The sequence below is a fragment of the Populus nigra genome, chromosome 8 (assembly GCF_951802175.1).
Source record: "Populus nigra chromosome 8, ddPopNigr1.1, whole genome shotgun sequence".
NCBI classification, from domain to species: Eukaryota; Viridiplantae; Streptophyta; class Magnoliopsida; order Malpighiales; family Salicaceae; genus Populus; species Populus nigra.
In genome coordinates this window covers 15,703,576-15,726,135 of record NC_084859.1, presented here as the reverse complement: position 1 = coordinate 15,726,135, position 22,560 = coordinate 15,703,576, and the positions used below count along the sequence as shown (strand labels likewise).

General features: G+C 34.7%; 2 protein-coding genes across 3 annotated transcripts; both read right to left on the bottom strand.

Moving 5' to 3' along the window:
• Nucleotides 1–6,200: 6,200 nt before the first annotated feature.
• Nucleotides 6,201–10,635, bottom strand: LOC133701252 (COP1-interactive protein 1). Of its 2 annotated transcripts, XM_062125108.1 has the most exons (3): nt 10,540–10,635; nt 9,111–9,274; nt 6,201–8,657 (listed from the first exon to the last, which is right to left on the bottom strand). In XM_062125108.1, the coding sequence occupies exons 2-3, from the start codon at nt 9,172–9,174 to the stop codon at nt 6,346–6,348; spliced, it is 2,376 nt and encodes a 791-aa protein (XP_061981092.1). In that variant the 5' UTR covers nt 9,175–9,274; nt 10,540–10,635; the 3' UTR covers nt 6,201–6,345. The 2 variants fall into 2 exon arrangements, with proteins under 2 accessions (XP_061981092.1, XP_061981093.1); XM_062125109.1 differs by lacking the exon at nt 10,540–10,635 and having other exon boundaries at nt 9,111–9,332.
• A 5,232-nt stretch (nt 10,636–15,867) lies between these two features.
• LOC133701822 (uncharacterized) lies at nt 15,868–21,225 on the bottom strand. Its single transcript, XM_062125934.1, has 7 exons — nt 19,931–21,225; nt 19,778–19,843; nt 18,839–18,983; nt 18,535–18,753; nt 17,177–17,339; nt 16,896–17,091; nt 15,868–16,313 (listed from the first exon to the last, which is right to left on the bottom strand). The coding sequence occupies exons 1-7, from the start codon at nt 21,085–21,087 to the stop codon at nt 16,196–16,198; spliced, it is 2,064 nt and encodes a 687-aa protein (XP_061981918.1). The 5' UTR covers nt 21,088–21,225; the 3' UTR covers nt 15,868–16,195.
• Between the last annotated feature and the right edge of the window lie 1,335 nt (nt 21,226–22,560).

The window sequence follows — 22,560 nt, the reverse complement described above, 5'->3', positions numbered from 1 at the left end:
AATAGAAAAAAATATTATTATTATTATTATTATTTTCTTTCTTTATTATTGTTTTTCTTTTTGTTTTGTACTAAACAAGGCTACTATAGAAAAAATAAATATTATGATAGGAAAATTAAAGCTAACAATAAAGAGGAGATAATTATTAAAAAATAGAAAATAGAAATAGAAATATAATGAATAGTGAGATATCAACAAAAAGGAAATCCACACTTGACAAAATATTTACACGATTCTAGATGATCCCTTTTGCATAATAAAGAATATTAATATTAAAAAAAAACATATTCTTGGTGGCTAGTTATTCACTTATTCTTTGTTTTTGCAATTTATTTTTTAAAATACTTTTTTACATGAAAAAAATATTAAATTGATATTTTTTTATTTTTTTATGATTTTGATGTATTAATATCAAAAATTAAAAATATTATTTAAATATATTTTTAATTAAAAAATATTATGCAATAGCTTGCCAAACACAAACAAATACTTCTTTTGTGCTAGATCACAACCTTTGCCGCTTTCTTGCTAACTAACCAAACTCGTGACTTGTATTATTAAAGATTAGGATAACCTCATAGAATAGAAAGTAAAAGTAAATTGAAACAAATTATGAAATATAATTCTTAATTAACCCAATCATTTGAGTTAATTAGGTTAACCAACCAAATTTATAATTCTATTCATGAGATCGAAATAACCTCATAGAAAATAAACTAAAACAAATCATGAAACCTAATATTTAATCGACCAAACGTTGAAGGATAAAACCGAAAAAAAATTGATTAAAAAATATTTTAAAAAAACTAAATTTAATCATGTTAACCCATCAAATTCTTAATGAAAGTCATAATATTAAGATAACTTAATAAAAATTAAATTAAAATAAATTATCAAGTATAAATATTTCAATTTAATGTCAAAAAGATAAGATTGACAATTGAAAAAAAAATCTAAAAAAAAAAAGAAATCACATATCACTATGCGTGGAGGGGAACAGTGAATTCCTCTCCTCAATTAATATTTGTTATAATTTTTCTTTATCTTATTTGATAATTTATCTGTGTTTCAGCTAAAAACCTATCTTCCATATGCTGGAGAATAGTGCGATCATGAGCAAACTTTATCATCCTCATTCTATCTAATGAAATTGAACTATTTTATCTAACAAAACTAAGTATAATATTGACAGATATATCTATAGGATCTGATATGATCCTTCTTCCTTTTTCTGTCATGATTCTTCTTCCATGTATGAGTTGATTCCAGCATTATTCTTAGGAGAAATATCAGGGATGTAGCTATAATCATTCCTGTAATCAATGCACTTCGTGTATATATATGTGATGGAATGTAATACAGATATACAATAAAAATATAATACAATCTTTCTCTGTTATTCTTTCTAAGTCTTCTTTTCTTCATGGTATCAGAGCTGGTTCTTACTTACCAGTCTCATATAGTAATTGTTTAGATGGCCTCACGTGGAATGGAGAATATGGAAAGTTCTATTGCTCCTTCTTCATTCAACCAACGTTTGTATTCTGATTTGAATCCTCTTGATATGAATTCAAATCAACGTCTATGTTCTGTTCAATTGAATGAGTTCAATTATCTTCCTTGGTCAAGGGTTGTGTCATTAGCGCTTGGTGGAAGATCAAGAATCGAATTTATTGACAAAAGTAATGCTGCTCCTGATGTCAACTCTCCCCAGTATAAACCATGGTTTGCTAACGATCAAATGGTTCAGTCATGGCTACTCAACATTATGGAACCACACATCGCTGAAATCTTCAGCTATTCTGAATCTGCTGCAGATTTATGGGATGCAGTCAAAGAGATGTATGGAAATCAGAATAATGTTGCCCGTGTGTTTCAGCTCGAGAAAGATATTTCATGCTTGCACCAGGAAGGAAAATCATTTGTCCAATACCTTGGGAATATGAAAAACATGTGGAATGAATTGGCAATCTATCGACCTCACACCATAGATGCTGCAACCTTACTGAAACGAGCTGAAGAAGATAAAATCTTTCAACTTTTGGCTAATTTATCTCATGACTATGAAGATCTTCATAGTCGTATACTCATGAACTCTGAATTACCATCTTTTGCAAATGTGTGCGCGACTATTCAACGGGAGGAAACTAGAAGAAAGGTTATGAACTTGAGCAGCAAATCAGATTTCTTTGAAGCCCGAGCTTTTGTATCCCATCAGAGACGTTATGAAGAGAAAGGGTACAAGAGTAGAAGATCTGATTTGAAATGTAACCATTGCAACAATCTTGGACACTCAGTTGAACGATGTTGGGATCTTCATCCTGAACTAAAACCAAAGTTTTCAAGAGACAGCAAGGGAGGACATAAGCCTTTTCAACCATCAAGGTATAAAGCCAACTCTGTGAACTCTGTGACCAACCAGTCAGCAAATGGATTATCAACATTTACTTCTAGTCCAGTTGACCTCATCAACGAATTTGCATCCTATCTTCATACAAAGCAGAGTGCAAAACAGAGTGGAGGTGATTTAGAGGAGAACAAAGATTCATCAGCACTGATTGGTCAGTTTGCAGGATTTCTAGCTGGAAATAAAAACGTCTCAGCTTCGGATATTCCAGGTATTTTGAATGCCTTTTCTTCTGCCCTTATTGTAAGTAATGTGCATGATTTTTGGATCATAGATTCAGGTGCCACTGATCATATAACCAACAAATGTAATCAATTGCTTGACTTTAACAATTTTTCTCCACCATCTCAAATATCTGTTGCCAATGGTAAATATGCACCAGTTTTTGGGGAAGGGAAGATTAAATTACTTTCTCAAACAATTGCATCTCCAGTCTTGTATGTTCCCTCCTTCCCGTTTAAACTACTATCTGTTGGAAAAATTACAACATCACTCAATTGTCGTGTTGTCTTCTCTCCTTACAATGTTGTCTTTCAGGATCTAGTCACCAGGAAGACGATTGGTGAAGGATTCCTCTTTCAAGGTCTCTATTACTTTTCTAAAGATTTTTGCATACCCAAGAGTTTTCAAGTCACTGGTTGTTTAGCTTCAGAGCCACAGTTATGGCATCAGCGTTTGGCACATCCTTCAGAGCCTATTTTGGCAACTGTTTCCAAATTTGAACAACAAATCAATAAACTGTGATGTTTGCCCTTTGTCAAAATCTACTCGCTTACCATTTCCTTCTTCCACATCTTATTCAGTTAAACCATTTGATTTAGTTCATTCCGATGTTTGGGGACCTGTCATTGAGTCTTTTGATGGTTATAAATACTTCGTTACATTTGTTGATGATTTCTCTCGTTTTACTTGGCTATATTTGTTAAAAGCAAAAAGTGAAGTTGCCACTGTATTTCAAGATTTTCATCATTTGGTTCATACTCAATTCTCATCCAAGATCAAAATTCTACGATCAGATAATGGCTCTGAATATATGTCTAATATCATGATACAATACTTGAGCATGCATGTCATTATTCACCAAACTAGTTGTGTCCATACTCCACAACAAAACGGGATAGCAGAGCGAAAGAACCGAGACTTACTAGAGAAAACGAGATCACTGATGTTTCAAATGCATGTTCCCAAAATATTTTGGTCTCAAGGGGTACTCACAGCTGCCTACCTTGTAAACAGATTGCCTAGTAAAAATCTAACGTTTAATTCTCCAGCTGAGTTATTGACAGGGAAGAAGCCATCTCTATCGCATTTTAAAGTCTTTGGTTGTTCTTGTTATGTGCATATTCCATCCTCTCAGCATGACAAATTGGATCACAGAGCAGTCAAATGTATGTTCTTGGGCTATTCTCCAACACAGAAGGGATATAAGTGTTACAATCACACCACTCATAAGCTTGTTGTTACCAGGGATGTTCGGTTTGATGAACACACATCTTATTATTCCTTTTCCAGTGAGATCATCAATCAGGGGAAGTCTTCATCATCTTTATTTCCATTGCCAACTCCAGTAGTCGAGGCATATTGCCTAGAACAATCTTACTGTAATGCAGGAATGGACATCCATACTGATCTTGTTCCAGCCACAACAGAGGGGGCTGATCTGCAGATTGCACATCAGGAGCACCTTCGTTCCTCCTCCAGGCGTAATCCTATTCGTAACCGTAGACCATCATCCAGGCTTCATGATTATGTAACGTATACAGTGAAGCATCCTGTAACTAATGCTCTAGCATATCATAGATTGTCTTCATCTTATGGAGCTTATCTCAGCACTATCGCCAAATCAACAGAACCATGCAGTTTTCATGAAGCCTGTCATCAAACAGTTTGGCAGAAGGCTATGCACGAGGAGCTTCAAGCTTTGGATGCCAATCACACTTGGAGTATTGTATCACTTCCAAAGAATAAAAAGGCTGTTGGAAGTCGTTGGGTATACAAGATCAAATTCAAGACAGATGGTTCCATTGAAAGATATAAAGCAAGATTAGTCGCTCAAGGCTTCACTCAAACATATGGCATAGACTACAAGGAAACTTTCGCACCAGTTGCAAAAATGAACACCATTCGCACTTTGCTCTCAGTTGCTATAAATCATGGCTGGTTTTTATCTCAAATGGACGTCAAGAATGCCTTTTTACACGGCGACCTCCAAGAAGAAGTGTATATGAAGTTACCACCCGGCCATCCTCAGAGTAACAATCCACAGCTGGTCTGCAAATTACATAAATCTATCTATGGCTTGAAACAATCCCCCCGTGCTTGGTATGCTAAGTTGAGCACTGTACTTACTGAACTTGGGTTCACTAGAAGCAATGCTGGCCACTCACTATTTGTTCGTACTAAGCCTGATGAAAGGTTGGTGGTTTTGATTTATGTTGATGATCTTATTATTACCGGTAATAATCATGCAGCTATTACCACTCTTAAGAGTATTCTTCATCAGCGATTTGCTATTAAAGACCTTGGCGTTCTTAAATATTTTCTTGGCATAGAGATGGCTACTTCTCACAAAGGATTGTTTTTGAATCAACGCAAATATGTGCTGGACTTGTTACGTGAAGCTGATATGCTTGATTGCAAACCTGCAAAAACACCTCTGGATAGCAAACTTCAGCTGACTTTGGATGGGGACTCTTTTGATCAGCCTCAGCTTTATCAAAAATTGGTGGGCAAGCTTATCTATCTTACCATCACACGGCCTGATCTAAGTCATTCGGTTAGTATTGTCAGTCAATTCATGCACTCACCTACTGCAGCCCATATGATGATCGTCAAACGGATTCTTCGATATCTCAAGGGCACTATTGGACGTGGAATTCTTATGCAAAACCATGGTCACACACAGATACTTGGTTACACTGACGCAGATTGGACAGGAAATACTCTTGATCGCAAATCTACTACGGGGTATTGTATATTTGTTGGAGGAAATCTAGTTTCATGGAAAAGTAAAAAACAATTAGTCGTTGCTTGTTCCAGCGCTGAAGCTGAATATCTCGCCATGGCTTCCACTGCTTCTGAACTTGTATGGCTGAAAGCATTGTTAATTGATTTAGGTGTCTTTCACCCTCAACCTATGTCCCTTTGCTGCGATAATCAAGCCGCAATGCATATTGCTTCCAATCCAGTATTTCATGAGCGAACCAAACACATCGAAGTTGATTGTCATTATGTTAGGGAGCAAGTTCAATCGAAGATGATTGTTACTCAATATACTAGGAGCGAGGATCAACTTGCAGACTTATTCACCAAAGCCTTGCCCTCTGCTCGATTTCAATTGCTGCTTTCCAAGCTGGGATCAATCAATCTTCTTGATCCAGCTTGAGGGGGAGTATTGACAGATATATCTATAGGATCTGATATGATCCTTCTTCCTTTTCTATAATGATTGATATGATTCTTCTTCCTTTTTCTGTCATGATTCTTCTTCCATGTATGAGTTGATTCCAGCATTATTCTTAGGAGAAATATCAGGGATGTAGCTATAATCATTCCTGTAATCAATGCACTTCGTGTATATATATGTGATGGAATGTAATACAGATATATAATAAAAATATAATACAATCTTTCTCTGTTATTCTTTCTAAGTCTTCTTTTCTTCATATAAGATGTCAGTAGACATGTGCAGCTCTTTTTTAAGAAAGTTTTTTAACAGAGATGGTTGTTTGACACCATGTGCAATCTCCATGAGAAGAAAAGGTTGAACGAATCAGCAAAAAGCAAAACAGGCTACAAAGAAAGACGATGCCATATTTGATTATTGAACAAATATCGGAACTAGTTTACAAGCTGTTTGTTTAATGAAAGAATTAATGTTGTTAAAACCAGAATAACAGCATTAATAAACAAAAGAAGAAAATGCCTGCAAATCTCTTCTAAGCCACTCTCTTGATATGAACAGTTCTCTTTGATATTGCTTCTCGGAGATGATCATAGCGGCTGCGATGGTAATCGACCAAGATACAAAGCTGCCTTATGGCCTCCCTCTTCTCCTCACTAACACCCAGAAAAATATCTTCCTTGTGTTTTACCTGCTGCTCTAAATATACTACCTTTCTCTCAAGCTGACTAACAGAATTCAGCTTTTCTCCTCCTTCCTTGCTCAGCTTTGCTTCCAGTTTCCACACCTTTTCTCTTAGCAAGAGCTCCTTCTCGTCCTTGCCATCCAGTTGCAATGTCAAACTATCCACGTTATGTTTCAGCCTTTTTATCTCATCCTTTGTTTCTGTGATCCATCTCTTCGCAAACTGAAGCTCGTTTGAGATTCGGCGAATGGGGTCCGAGAGAATTTCATTGTCCTCGTAGAATTTATTGAGCATTGTTTCCGCTCCTGAAAATACCTCTCCTGCATCCAATAACATCTCCCTTATCTTCCTCAATTCAGCTTCAAATGCTGTTGTTTTTTCATTAAGCTCTATGTTTTCTTGATCAAGTCTGTCTTTCATCTTCTTGTAGCCATCTTTGGTTTCAGCATGAATTTGTTCAGCAACTAAAATCCTCTGATACAAGATTCGAATATGATTTTCCATTTTCATGTGGAAGATCCCTGCTAGTTCTTCTATCTTCCTTTCTAAAGATTGAGGATTTGTCCTTGGGGAATCCAGCGACCGATATTTTGGAGAATCCAATGACCGATATTTTGGAGAATCCAGCAAATGATGTTTGACTACTTTAGTCTCCTCAGTTAGCTTTTTTATAGTATCCTCCTTGTCTTTCAGGATTTTCTGCTGCTCTTCAATCTTGCTCGTTAAATTGTAAACTTCATTTTCCATCTGAAACTGGATTTGCATAATATCTCGCCTTAGTCTCTCGTTTTGTGTCTCCAATAAACTCTTCTCACTCAGCAAGGAATCCAAATCCTGTTGTAAGCTAAAAACCTGTGATTTCAAGGCCATAATCTGAGTAGAAGCTTCATTCTCTCTGCTCTCATATTCTTTCTGACAAGGAGAAAAGGAATCCCCTCTATCTAATAAGATCCCCTCCAGTTCTAATAATCTAGCGTGCATCCTCTCCCCTTCTTCTCGCAACTGATCTGTCTCTTGGTTCTTACTTCTTATCAGCTCTTCCAGCCTGTTCTTTTGGTTTCGGATAGAGTTTGCTTCTAGTTCCAGGTCCTCTCTTTGCACAAGAAAGGTTTCTTTCTCTTTTAGCAGTTCCTGTTCAGTTATAGCCTTCTTTGCTATTTCACCTTCCAAAGTCTCTGTCCGGAGCAGGTTTTCCGCAACTTCTTTGGTTTTCATGTTCAGTTGAGCTTCCAGTTGAGATTTCTCACCTCGAAAGGAGTCCAATTCCTTCTGCAAAATATTAATTCGGTTCTTTAAGCCCTTGGCTTGAGCTGATACTTCCTTCCGCTTACTTGCATCCAGTTTAGCATTCTGAGAACGTAAAGAAACCGTCTCCAATTGCAGATTGTTGACCTGTGCCATTAGATCTTCAATTCTAGATGTGAAATTCTTCTCACCATCCTTCAGTTGCTTCTGGATTGTAGATATCTCATCCCCTTTCTCTTTTGACATCAGTTCAAGTTCCGAAACACGTGAAAGCAGCTGTGAGTTTTTCTCTTGAAGATGTTTAGCTTCAGCTGCTTTGTTTTCAATCTGTGCCTCGAAATCTTTCTTCAGGGTGTACAAGGAATCCATCTCAGTTTTCAGTGTAGCTAACTGTCCCTCCAGCTCCTTTATCTGAGCTGATGCTTGACTGTCATGAAGCTCATGTACCTTCACAAGAGCTGAAAGTTCCCTATTTTGCTTGTTGACGGTGTCTGCTTCTTGTAATTCTGTGCTGTATTTGGTGCGTAAAGCTTCGTTTTCGGCAGTAGCAGAGGTCAACCTATGCTTCAGCCCAGTTACTTCTAAGCTTGCAGCATCAAGTTCCCCAGCAGTGCCGTCTGATGCTTCAAGATGCATATCTATGATGAGGCTACTGGCTATGTCTGGAGAATAATACTCTGAATCGGAGAAGGATGAAGAGGAAGAACTTTCCTTCTCTTTCCTGCCTGGAGCCTTGTTCCCCATCTCTGCTCTGAGATAATCATATTGTGCGTAGAGAGACTGATACTGTTTGTGAAAATCCTCGACAAGTTCAACAAGTTCTGATCTTTTCTTTGAATCTTCCGGGATCTTACCCTTCTTGGCTGGGCCATTATTCTGTATAAGCTTCAAGATCTTTCCCACTTTATGTTCAATGTCTGCAAATTAAATAAGACGAAAATATGGAATTCAATATCTAAACCTTCAACAACCGGCTATAACTAGTATATCTGCACTCTATTCTTTAAAGCAGGAAACTAAACATCTTTGGGAATGAAACCACAAAGCTCAAGATTCTATGAAGAACAGATAACTGGTGAGAAGTATAGGGAAAGGCCTGTTAAGAATGTACTCAAACTTCAGCAATTCTTGTGATATTCAAATTGTAATATTTTTGCACAATTGCCTTCAGTCTAAACTCTAAATAGAGAGACAAATGCTGACATAACTGGTAAAACGAAGATATTCAGTTTTAGCAGAAAATTTCTCTCTTGAACTTAGACGCTTATAGATACTGAAAATGCGTTCTTTTGGCCTCAGTTCTTGAGTATCATAACCTGCAGTAGTGCAGATTTTAGGAAATTTGAGTTTGTACATAAGAGATACTGCACCTCTTTTAGTCTCTTTCATTTGTTCGATGTTTTCAGGATCTTCATGGCTGCCCACGAACTCCATCACCTTCGGAACGCCGCTTGATTTATAATCGGGAATTTACAGCCAACTCAAACAAATTAATGAAATGCACTCTTCATCTGAAGCATATCAGCTGAAGATCCTATACGACAAAAGGCATAACCACCACCATCATCCATTGAAATAAAAGAAGAAGTGCTGGTTGCATTATGAAATTCAATATCCATGTGTTGAAGAATGAAACGTGCACACAACTTATTAAACCCTCATTAATTTCCGAAAAGATCATTCACAGTTCAGTATATGTGCATGGAATTGCGGTAGAATGTATTGATTTCATTGCCTTGAGTCTAAGGTTCCTTGATATTAATTTAAAAGAAAAGAGGGTGTTGAATCTAAAACCTGGAGAAGCTTAGTCAGGAATTGCAGCAGACCAATTGACATTAGCCATAGATAAATTAATGTTATCAGATAATTTTAATTTCTCTAACCCTCCACATCAAGCATAGAGGGCTTCGATCCACACTTGACTATGACAACCATGGTCCACCGAGAAAACAATACTTCCAGTCGACATAAAAAGGAGTGAATTACATCTCTAGACGTGGAATGTTGGTCAGCAAAATATTATACTGTCAATTTCATAGGGCCACCAGTCCCCCGACATTTTGAAACTCGTTACTCAAATTACTATTTTATGCTTTCACACACAGACACCCACACCTGGGATCCACCACAAAATAAACCATTTTATTACATTGTTTATATGTAATAGAATTTAGGCAATGTGAGCTCAAACAAGATGAAAGTGACAAACAGTTTAGATGTGAAGATTTTTTTAATATTGAAAACAACTAAATAAGTTGTTTGTAATAATTATTTTTTAAAGTGTTTTTTATTTAAAATTATATTAAAATAATATTTTTAATATAACATATTAAAACAATCTAAAAATATAAAAAAATTAAATCTAAAATTAAATTTAAAATTTTTAAAAACAATACACCATCTAAACGGGTTTGCGCAGATCGTTAGCACCCCAGCTTGTATCTTAGGCTACATGAGTTTGAACTCTCCTTGTACCCTCGACGGCTACGCCCTCTCTTTTATCAAAGGAGAAGGAGAAGGGGAAGAAAGAGGCATTGTTCCATTAAAACCAATCAAGAAGACAAGCAAATTATTAGATAAATGGATCTAATGATCTAGCAATCAATCAAACCCAAAGATTGATGCAATAAAGACAAAAAAAACACACCCAGATGGGAAGATTTGAGACTTTTAGGTGTTATTATTCTTTTCATGTTCCTGTCTCTTTTTTGTGGATTAAAAAAATGGCATCCTTTCTTTTTCAATCATTTTGTATTTCCCTGGAAACCAATTGAACTGTAAGAGGAAAAAAGAAAATACCTGTGATGGGAAGGGGATTTTTTGACTGCAGATCTGAATCCAACAAGAGTCAAAAAGTTAAATGTCATTGAGCAAGAGATTAAGCCAAAAAACAAAAGGTAAATAAAGAAGAAAATTTGTACATGACTTCTTTTTAATTCCTCTTTTTTGTCCTTGCCACTTGCCAGGAGAAGGAAATTTTGGCGCTTCTTTTGAAACTAATACCCTTCGATTCTTATTTTATTACAATTCAAACCAACGAAAGCACCGCGAATTCTCGCCGTGTCATCAAAACACGCTATCGCGATATTTGTTTCTTCTGCGGTGCAAATTATTTGGCACCAAGAATCTACCGATAAGTGTGCCACTTCCCACCCTTGGAAAATTTACTCTTTTCATAAAATTATTAAAGAAATGTTTTCACTGTTTAAAATTAAAAATAACAATTAAACATCAAGAAATGCCACGGGTGTGATTCTTTAAGCTGTAACATGGCCTGGAGCATGTTAAAGTTCAAAGAATCACAAGGGCGTAAAAATAACAATTTAAAGCAAAATTTAGTTAATTTTGCATTTAAGAATAAAGAGACTCTTCGTATATAAATTATATATAAACTAGGGGTGATTATTTTTGGTTTGATTCGGTTTTTATAAAAAAAAATAATCAAACTGAATTTTTTTTTAAAAAAAACCGAAACCAGTTCAAACCAACCAGTTTCGGTTCGGTTTGGTTTTTTAGGATAAATACCAGTTCAAACCGGTTTGACTCAGTTTTTTCGGTTTGGCTTGGTTTTTTCGGTCTGGTTCGATTTTTTTCCAGGTTTTTTCGATTTGAGTTCGGTTCGGTTTGATTTTTTTAGTTTTTTCGGTTTCGGGCTTATAAAACCGAAACCAAACCCATCGGTTTTTTCAAAATTCTAATCGGTTTAATTAGTTTTTTTTACGGTTCGGTTTTTTCGGTTATTGTTTTTTTAGTTTTCTTGGTTTAATCGATTTTTCTATTTTTTTTACACACCCCTAACACAAACATTGAAAAATGTATATCAAAACCAAAAAAAGCCATGCATTGTTGTTTCTATGAGTTATTTAAAAGTCATGGAGCATACCAAAAACAGTCGGAGCATAGCTAATATCTATGGTTTAGTAGCTCATACAAAAGAAATAAACATGCATAGATCGAGGTTCTTGAATGCGGAAGATGCTGGAAAGCAAATGAGCCCTACAAGAAGGTATTTACAGCGAAAAAAGCCTTATAAGAAGGCATATGAATAATTGTGAAGATCCAAGGGCAAATCAGTTTTTTATAAAAGGTTAAGCCATAAGCTCTTAATGTCTAGAAAAGCAAGCAAAGTTGAGCAAAGTGAGAGCAGACCATGGTTAGCAACAATTTGAGTGCAAATTAGAAGAGAAGATTTGCGGGAGCATCATAAAAAGCATAAATTATGAATCAATTAAAAAATGCAAATGAAAGAGTACTTCTTTATAGGAATAAACAATAGCAGAAATAATATTATGAAGCTGAAAAGGAGATGAACCGAACCTAAGTGGCGGGGAGTCCGACTGCCTTTTTGCATGAAGAGATTGTTATTTTTTTTTAATTTTATTTTTAAATATTGGGTTAATTAGAAATTAAATTTTATAATTTATTTTGATTTGTTTTCTATGAGATTATCTTGATCTTATAACTCGCACGTGTTTTGCGGTTTAACTTAAGTAGACTTAGGTCGTTTCATCATTTTTTATTTTTAGATTGATTTTTTTTTCAATTTCAACTTACAACAATGAGTTTATTGAAAATTGAGTTTCATAATTTGTTTTAATTTACTTTGTACAAGGTTATCATATTCATAACCTTGGTCACAGGTTTGAAAAAGTAAACCGGGTTGATTCATGTAATTTTTTTGTTTATTTTCTATGAAGTTATCTTAGTCTCATGGCTCACATCACGGGTTTAATAAGTTATCCCAGGTCAAATGTTTTTGTTATTTTTTAATTAATTTTTTTCGATTTCATTCTTCAATTTTGGATTGATTGGGAATTGAATTTCATAATTTATTTTGATTTATTTTATATGAGGTTATCATGGTCTCATGTTACATGTCATGGATTTGGCAAGCCAACCTGTATTTTCTCAAATTAATTTAATATGTTGTTATTTCAATATTATTTTATAAAAAGAAATTCAGGATTAAAGAATTGATATGTGGTATGGCACTTATCATGGAAATTAGTGCTATAATACATCAATTAAGAATTAGTTGCTGTTGTTTCATAAATAAAATGACAGGAATAAAATGAAATTTTATTGATTTAAAATAATTAAAATTTTAGGGACTAAATTTAAATATAAGATAAATGTTTAGCCCCCTTTTTTTGATAGATCAAGGATTGAATTGAACGAGGAGGGGAAGTAGTCACCTCCTTTTTTTGTCATTTGAATTTTTTTTATTGCTCCACTTAAAAAAAAAAACAATTGATCATTTTACATTGAGTTTTTTTTCTTTCTATATATTAGATTTGATGATTTGTTCAGTTTGTTAATTATGAGGATCTTACAATGTCAAGAAAACATTTTGGAACTTTGTTAATGATTAATCTGACAAAATAAAATTGGGTTTCATTGTTTTAAAACAATTAAGTCTTCGAAGAACAAATTTGAAACTAAAACAAATGTTCAACCCTATTTTTTACAAGGTCAAGGACTAAATTATACAAACAAAGTGAAAGTTGCTAGTACTTGTAAAATATATGCCAACATGTGAGGTAGGTCACCGCACTTTGGCATCGCGTGCAACGGCCACTGATTTCCAAATGTTGTCTTCCTTGATGGTGCTAGAATCATCTCGACAAGGCCTTCATGTTTAGACAGGATGTGCATGTTTAGGAACTGCGGTGTCACTCCAACTAGACACTTTTATTTACTTTCTTCTCCTTTCTCTTTTCTCTCTACTCTCATTGATTTTCGCTCCTTGCTTTGTCAAAAATGCCAAAGTGAACTACCAATTGTTTCTTAGTTAAGATTTTATCCTTATTTTTTTAATTTTTATTTTTTAGTCTTTTTTTTTCAATTTCAAGATTAAAAATTGTTTTGGGATCAAGATTCATGATTTTTTTATTTGCTTTCTATGATGTAATCACAGTCTCATGATTCCAGTCGCGGGTGTGGAAGATGAACATAGTTTAACTCATGTCATTTTGTTTGGGACCTCTTCAAAAATCTTTTTTTTTTTAATTTTATCGTTAGTTAAATATTTAGTTGGTTGAAAGTTGATTTTTTTTATTTACTTTCTATTTATTTTAATTTTTAAAATTGATTTTTTTTAGTTTCCTTCTTTAACATTTAGGTTGGTTAATGATTAGGATTTGTAGCTTTTTTCAATTTGCTTTCCATGGTGTAATCTCGTTCTTATGAATCAAGTTGTGGGTTTGGCGGGTTTACTTAAATTGATTCAAGTTGCATTTTTTTTGGTCCTTCTTCTAAAATTGAATATTTGATTTTCATTTTTGCCATTCAACATTTTGTTGGTTGGAATTTATACTTCATAATTTATTTTGATTTGCTTTCTATAAAGTTATCATGATCTTATAACTAGGATTACGAATTTAGCAAACTAACCAAGGTTAGCTCAAATCGATCCAATATATTATTGTCTTAATATTAAATAAAATATTATTTAATATATTATTATCTCAATATTTATAAAAGTTCTCATCTAATATGTATTATATTTTAAGTTCTTTCAGCAATTCTTTTATAGTTTTTTATGTTTTAAAAAAACTGATATGACCTGCTATGCAGTGCGGTCAAATAATCTAATCCAAATTACTAAAATTGGAAGCTAGAAGATAACAGTGACACAAGCAGATCAAGTCGCTAAAATGGGAAGCTGCAAGATAATAGGGAAACAATCTATCTTTTGACCAATACAGTGAAACTCAAGGTGGATGGATTAGGAGGAGCCATTGTTTGTTTTCTAAACTCAAGATAATGGGATTGCCGACTATTTTCTAAAAACTTGTTTTCCTACCATTCTTACTATTACATTTTCTTTTTTTCTTTTTTCTACCTGTTAGCCAGAATAGGGCGGAAAGGCCCATCAAGCCTGACTCGCAGCAAACTACAAAGTCCGCCAATCCCATCTACTGCTACATAAGCAAACGGTTCTAACAAAACGGAGAGGAAAATGAAGAAAAAAAGAGTGATTTCCTTATCATGGCCGGAGATGGCGGCGGAGCAATGATTTTTTTTTTTTTAAAAAAAGGGGTCAAGATTAAAAACAATTCTCTGGGAAGGGTTAAAATTTAAATATTATTAATTTTATCCCTAAAATCTTGAATCATTCAAGGGAAAGTCAGAAATTATTATTTTCCTTTCCAGCCTCTGCCACTGGCCGGAGGTTTAAGAAATAATCTTGGGAGTCCGAAAACAAGATTGTTATTATTTTACGTCTTACCCTTAACCTTTGGGGCATACCAACTCGATGGTTTTGATTCACTACATTTTCCCTATTATATTCAATTATTCCATGTTTTTTAAATGATAAATGAATTTTTTATTGTTTTTTTAATAATTATATAGGAAAATAATGTGCATAAGTTTAAAGAATTGGCATAAGTATTTAATGAGAATAATATATATATTTTTTATTATTATTTTCACCAATTCTTTATTCTTTTAGTTTTTTATATAGTTGCATGAAAATAATAAAAATATTATCTTTTATTCTTCGCTTTAGAACATGACAGATTGTCTATCACAATAAATAACATTGTTTTTTTTTTAAAAAAAAATTCTCGAGAACATTATCCAATCTTTTAAAAAAAGCAATAAATCAAGCATGCAAGCCTAAGCTTTTTTCATTCTTGGCCAAGCACATGAAGACTAGCTTGATAAGCCCAGAGCCTGACCTTATTTATTTTTTGCTCCTCATTAATACATTCTATTTTATTTTTTTAAAATCATTTAGTTTAGTTTTTTAAATAGTGATTAATCTTTTTTAATTTCATAAAACTTCAAAGAAATTATTATAATTTATCTTTAATTTTCTCTCTTATATTTTATATAAATAAATTATAGCATAATGCATTAATAGAAACAAAAACCACTTATCTGTTCATAATTTATCAATTCACACAACACACGCACACAACACACACACACACACACACACACACACACACACACATTTTATTTTTATTTTTCAATTAACGATGATGCATTCATAACACTGGCATTTTCTTTTCTTGTATTAGAAATCAACTTGAAATCCAACTCGGAATCCTACTACTAGCAAAATAGTGCTAGTTGATGCTTAAAAGATTGTGACATTGATCAGAAAAACAATGAACATTATCGACCATCCAAATTTTCCCCATTTTACTGTTCCAAAAATCAAAGAACAAAGGCTACAAATAGCAGTTTGCTTCAAAACTGTATTACAAGGATTTGCCCAATTTCATGCCTAGATAAACTGATCTGCCAACCACAACGATGTATTTAGCAAGTCTCCGTGCCTTGAAATATACTATTCCTGTCTCAACCCTTGAGCGCATTCTCCTCTTCCCTTTCCCTCTTTCCTCAAATGTGCAGCCAACGTGTTGTTTTTACCAGCGTGCCACAAGCAGTTTGGATATGTACAGATTAGGAAAAACAAAATGGTACAAAATCGAAAGATCCACTAATCGTCAGCACCAGAAGCAAGCCTTTGCCTCTTCCATTCACGTGCTTTTTCCAAGATTTTGAGATTATGGGCATGAGCTTCTTCTGGAAATACATAATCTATGTATTCCTCGTACCTGCAAGAAAACGGTTAGTGGAACTGATAAGGACAGGGGGGAAACATAGAAAACTGAATCTGTAAAATCAGTGGCATCGAAACAACAGTGTCAGTTCATTGACATGTCCAAGGACCAAGCTAAGCGGGCAACTTAACACTCAGTTCTTTAGTACAGATGTATGCATGTGGCACCCAATTTAAGAAGTGAGTTTTATCGATAGCACTTCTCCCAAAATTTAAGTGACTATTGGAAAATTTCAGAATCCAAACTAAACCCATTAAAACTTTATTAAGAGAGAAACATGGCCATTTCAGTTTAACTTGCTTGTGCAATGTGCTTTCAGGCTATAAAACACCAAGTTGATGCCTTTTGGAGATCTTTTTTTAAATGCTTTTGGCATCATCAAACAAATACATCCAACCACAATGTGAGGCTCCAAACTTGTATCTGAACTACCATCTCGATTCCCCTAGAATATATTAAGGTCCCCAGACCATAAATGATGAATTAAAAACTGCTGCCTTTGGCATCATGCAAGAGAACATGATTGTAACAATGGTGTCAACAGATAGAAGATAAAAGCACAAGTAGATTACATACCCAGCCAGGCCGTCTTCAGAAGCAATCTGCTTTCTCTTTTTCAGTTTCTTAGGCAGCTTAGGCTCAACAAGGCTAACATCACCGAGCTGGCCAAAACTTTTCTCCATGTCCAACCATTCATCTAAGAGCATAGCTCTTTCTTCTTTCAGTTCAGGGGCGGACATTCTGAAGTAGTTTAAAGCTTTCTCAAAAACCCCTAATGAAAAAATTTAACGGTGAGAATCTAACTGAGTATGTAATAATTAAGGAATGCACTGGTTAAAAAGATCAGGATTCCTTACTTCTTGCATTTTGAATGCACAAGTTCTGTTCTTCCATGGCAGATGCCTCAAATTTAGCATAGCTGATCCAAACTTTTAGATGCTTTGTGCGATCCAGGAGCCTCTCATAAAGTTCCCGGGTTCTATCATATTCACCCTCAGAGATTTCAAAATCAATATATGCCTGCAGGCAGAGGAAAAACTCATCATCAGCAGTACATTTCATACCCTCCGACCCTCTAACCAATAAACAATAATACTTACTTTAAACAAGAAAAGTTATCAAATCAGGCAGCTTAGAGTTTTAGAATGACAACAATGATTCTCCTTTTACCACAGTTTCCATAAATAATGTCCTCTATGCACACATCCAGATTCCTTCCATTAAACAACATACTACAAGAGAAAACCTAACTGACGCAGTGTAATGAGAAAAGAGAGCAGATGAAGAGCATAACAGAGAAAAAAAACTAAATAGGATTCAAAAGTCAACGAAATAAATTGATTGGAAAAAGGTATGGCATTGAACCTAAGGTAAGTTCCTTGGCAGATAACAAAGTCCATGACCTAAAGAGACAACAACTCCATGCAAGGAAAGCCAGCCATAAGAATTCAAAGAAGTTAAAGTAGTATGAGAATGAGGAGATCAAGAATGTTCGGTGAGCCAGGGGCATAAAGTTAATTCCTATAATTGATGAAGGGTATATGGAATTGCACCCAGGCTAAGTTTGTGGGCAAATAACAAATTCCCAGCTCTACAAACACCACAGCTTCTTATGTAAAAAACTAGTGATGAGACTTCAAAGAAATCAATGCGTACATGCAGAAGGGGTCTGATTGATGGTTCCTATTGTCAGGAATGTCTGATTGATGATTCCTATTGTCAGCATGTCATTCCACAACCTTTCACGACAAATATCACTCAGCCCAAAAAGATACAGATGATATAATGGACAGGAGACAGGTAAAACAAAAATTAATGAAAGAGAAAACAGATCATGGATATGACTCGAAGAATAATGTGATTTGCTACAGTAGTCATTAGCCTGACAAGTAGCTTTACCATTTTATACATGAAAAATAAAAAGTTTGGCACACCATGTATCACAATGTATGATAATTGCATTCTTTGTGAAAAGGTCTTCAAGACATACATAGACTATTAGATTCAAACATGTATGAAATTTACCATTACAAGACACAAAGACACCTTGATTTAAAATCAAGGAAGTGCAACCATTTGTACACTGCAGAGTTATGATTATTGGCCCCACAATACACTTACAGAACATATAAATGCCAAGTTCAGGTTTACAGTCAACAAAGGACATGAATTACAAATATGTCATTAACTAAAATGGGGACAGCATATAAATTACCTTCCACAACAACTCCGGCATGTCCAAGGCTGGCTGTGCTATAGCAAGCTCAAAAATAGATCGTGCCCGTTCGGTTTCACTCAAGGACCTCTCCAGTTCAGCATATTTGCTCCATGCATAACAATTCTCTGGCGACCACTCTAAATATTTCTCATAGAGTTTTCGGCAACGGTCGATATTACCAAGCTGCAGCTCAATCTCAATATATTTCTTAAATATCTGTTTGTCAGCAAGCAAAGGTGTCAGAACAGATCAACATAGTGTAATAAAAACATAAGGATTGTATTATCAGCCAAGATTTTACCTTATCTTTAGGAGCTTTTCCAATAGCATTACCTAAAACTTGCCGAGCTCCATTCAGATTCAATTGTCTGATCTCAAATTGGGCTGCTAAAAGCCAGATTTTCGCAAATGAGAATTTCTCATGTGGAATCAGGTTCAAGCATTCCCTGTTAACATTTAAAAGTGAATTAGAAAACACTTCAAAGTCAGTTGGATCGACTTATCAATGCACTAATCCCTTTGTTTTATTGTTATTGTTCTGGAACCCCTATTTTTTTTTCTTTTCATTATTGACAATAAGTTGCAAATTTATGATCATAAGACAGACAGAGCATGATATAAATGAGCATGCAATATGTCTGTGAGAAAGTATGGAGTATAAAATGAAGAGATGGGGAGGACAGGAGGGGAGAAGTTAATGCGCATATCAAAATCACACAGAATTGTATGCTAACAAAGGCACACTTGTACACCAAATTAGGGACAAAAAAATATATCACTTTGCTTGTGCTGCCACAAATTAATTTTTTTTCAGATAAGAATGCTGTCACAGTCAGTGTGCGCCATTAAGATGGTTGAGCACTGGAAAGCTCTCATAGATCTATCAAAGAGCAGCAGCATGAACAAAAAATCATCACATTTTCAGAATAGATGATTAGAAAAGAACAATTCAATCTAACTAGGAACACTTCAATTAATATTTGATCCATATTTTCTCTCGATCCCCCCCTCCCCCCAAAAAAATCAATGATACTACAACAGATTCCTATCAATAAACAAAGCGCTTGAAAACACACTCCTGTAAGACCTATCCTCTGCTGGCAACTCTTTTGACAGCTAAGACATTACGCATCAACCAGTTCCTTGTTTAATAAAGGGAAACTAAAGAGCATTGTACAGACCACCATCAACATCAAAACAAGAGAAACCAATATAATAATTTCAGAAAAAGCAAGATTACCTATATACCTCCCGCGTTCGCTCTATATCTTCTGCATCGAGCTCTTCATAAAGAGCATAATTTATCCTAAACCACACAAATGCAGGAATTATAATCAGCACTCGACCACAACAAATACCACAATGCAATATGAATTTCAAATCCAAAACTTACCATAGATAGATATATCTTTGCCAGTATCTCTTTTCTTGAGCAGGCGGGACATTAGCAATTGCACGTTCATACACCTCCCTAATCCTCACCTTATTTGTCACACTCTCCTCCAGCCTTATGTAGTCAAACCACGCATCATAATTCAAAGGATTCTTCCTCACTTCATCTTCATACTGAAACCTCCTCTTCCCCACAATCGCATCCTCAATCCCTTCTTTATCACCATACTGTTTCTCAAACGCAACAAACTTCCTATATAAATCCTCCGCCCTCCCTTTTGGTATATGATCCAAAGCAAACTTATAAATGCACCTAGCCCTCTCCGTTTCCTTACACCTCTCTTCAAACTCCGCAAATGCAACAAACAACATCTCAGCCTCCTCATCATCAGCTAACTTCTGAACCGCCTTTTCATACACATTTCTCGCCCTCGCAACTTCGCCATTCTTCATCTCAAACTTTGCATACCTAATCCACGCACTCACCTTTGGATGACACTGAACAAACCTCTCAAAAATTCCTCTGGCACGTTCCACTTCATTATACCTCAATTCAAACTTTATATATGAAAGCCAACCTTGCTGGTCCGGCATCCACCCCATCCACCTCTCAAAAATCTGCCTAGCTCCCGCAATATTCCCCAACATCTCCTCCATGTGAATGTACTTATACCAGAGCTGATCAACCCTCGGGAGAAGGGTAACAGCCCGGTCCCACACATTCCTCGCATGATTTATGAACTTGTTTTTCATTTCCACCTCTGCGTATTTCAGCCATAAAGTATGATTCCGGTAATCCACCTCGAGCGCACGTTCCCAAACTGACCGCGCTCGATTAAAATCTTTCTGAGACTCCTCCCATTGCGCGTACTTTATCCAAACACTTATATTCCACCTCACGCGTCGAATTAAGTCCTCGAATTCCTTCCTCTTACGGAGACGGTAATCGCCGAGTTCAGTTGAGTCTGTGATTTTCTGTTTGGGAGGTCGGATATCGGCTTCTTGTCGTTCTCGTGCTTCGCGGAGGATTTGTTCCGCTGTTATTTGTATCGGGGCGGGGGTTTTGTTCTTGACTCGGGTTGGGCGGGGGAGCTTTACCTCGGTATCTTTTCGTGTTAGGTAGCCAAGAGAAGGATCGCCGTCTTTATTGGAAGCCATGATTATAGAATTAGGGTTTGAATACAAAGAATTTGGGGGTTAGGGTTTATCTGTTTTGTGGTGTGAATGAACGAGCGAGAGGGGGAGAGAGAGAGAGAGAGAGAGGAGGAAGGAGATTTTAAAGACTATAAACAACGTGGTACCTGGAGTATTATTTTCTACAAGGGCGGATGTTCTTTATTTATTTCGGGGAAATTACAAAAAATAAAAATAAAAAATCATCTTCTATTTTAAATGCAGTAACATTTCCCTCGTATTGAGTCAAAATCAATTTTAAATTTTGACCAATCAAGCACTGTTCATTCAAAACTTTTTTTTTAATTTGGGAAAATATGACTTTAATTATTGTTAAATGTTTTTTTTTAATTCCTTTACTTTGATAATTATATGTTTTATGAATTTTTTTTTTCTTGTTTAAGTTTTTGTGTTTTAGAGATGTGTCCGAAAGTGCTGAAAATTAAGGAATGAAGGAGAAAATTATTGGTTATTTATATTATGGTAAAAAAATTTATTTTTAGTGTTAATGAATTTTATTTAATGATAATAGTTCAATTGATATTTTTTATTTGAAAAATAGATTGAAATTGAGAAAAAAATAATTAAATTTTATGTTTTTTTGATCAAGTTAGAAGTGTTTTAGATTGAAAAAATTGGTTTATTAAGGCTCTAATAATGTATTTTTATGATTTCATATCAAAATTAATTAAAAAATAATTTTTAATTACAAAAACCAATGCTTGATCTTTCAACCACCTTCTCGGTGGTTGGATTTTATACTATTTACATTTTTTTTTGAAATAATTAAAAATATTTAATAAGAAACTGATGGATTAAAATAGCAAAATAATTTATTTCAATGAAATTTAATTATAATGCTTCCTATGATAAATATTATTGTCATATAATTAAATAAAAATAATAAAAGGTTCCTCAAAATGTAATAACATGTTTGTATTTTTTAATTTTACTATTTAATATTTGGTTAGCATTAATAATTTTTTAAAAAGTTTAGAAGCATATCACATGATTAATTTGAATTTTATTAATATTTATAAGCTTATTAAATTTTTATTTCGCAACACGTTGATAATGTTTGCATATTTTTTTTTATATTAAAAAAAATTAGTTTAACCAGTAGCTTAACATCTTCAGGCATTCAAAACTACTACTAAGGCAAGGCTAAGCAGTTGTGCCTGTTTTTGTATAAATCAAATTCAGTTAGGAATTTCTTACATCTAGAACAAACCTCCTCAAGATAAAAAAGAATAGAAAACAAGAGCCAGAGCAAACAGGCAAGCTGTTAGGGGTCTTGGCGCCGTGGTGCGCCAATAAACACACTGCTCGAAAGACGCTTAGAGCCCGCGCGCGCAGTGGTGAAATTGTTAGGCAACGTGTAACAGAGCAATCAAATAAATATTTTTTTATATTAATATATCAAAATAATTTTAAAAAAACATTTTAGTAAATACAACA

Excerpts from the sequence above, each read along its gene's own strand:
- LOC133701822 (XM_062125934.1), bottom strand. The coding sequence starts at position 21,087 with ATGGCTTCCAATAAAGACGGCGATCCTTCTCTTGGCTACCTAACACGA. Across the intron at positions 19,844-19,930 it reads CAAAGATATATCTATCTATG|GATAAATTATGCTCTTTATG; the intron begins GTAAGTTTTGGA and ends TGTGTGGTTTAG. Across the intron at positions 18,754-18,838 it reads GAAAAGCTCCTAAAGATAAG|ATATTTAAGAAATATATTGA; the intron begins GTAAAATCTTGG and ends GCTGACAAACAG.
- LOC133701252 (XM_062125108.1), bottom strand. The coding sequence starts at position 9,174 with ATGGAGTTCGTGGGCAGCCATGAAGATCCTGAAAACATCGAACAAATG. Across the intron at positions 8,658-9,110 it reads AATGAAAGAGACTAAAAGAG|ACATTGAACATAAAGTGGGA; the intron begins GTGCAGTATCTC and ends TTTAATTTGCAG.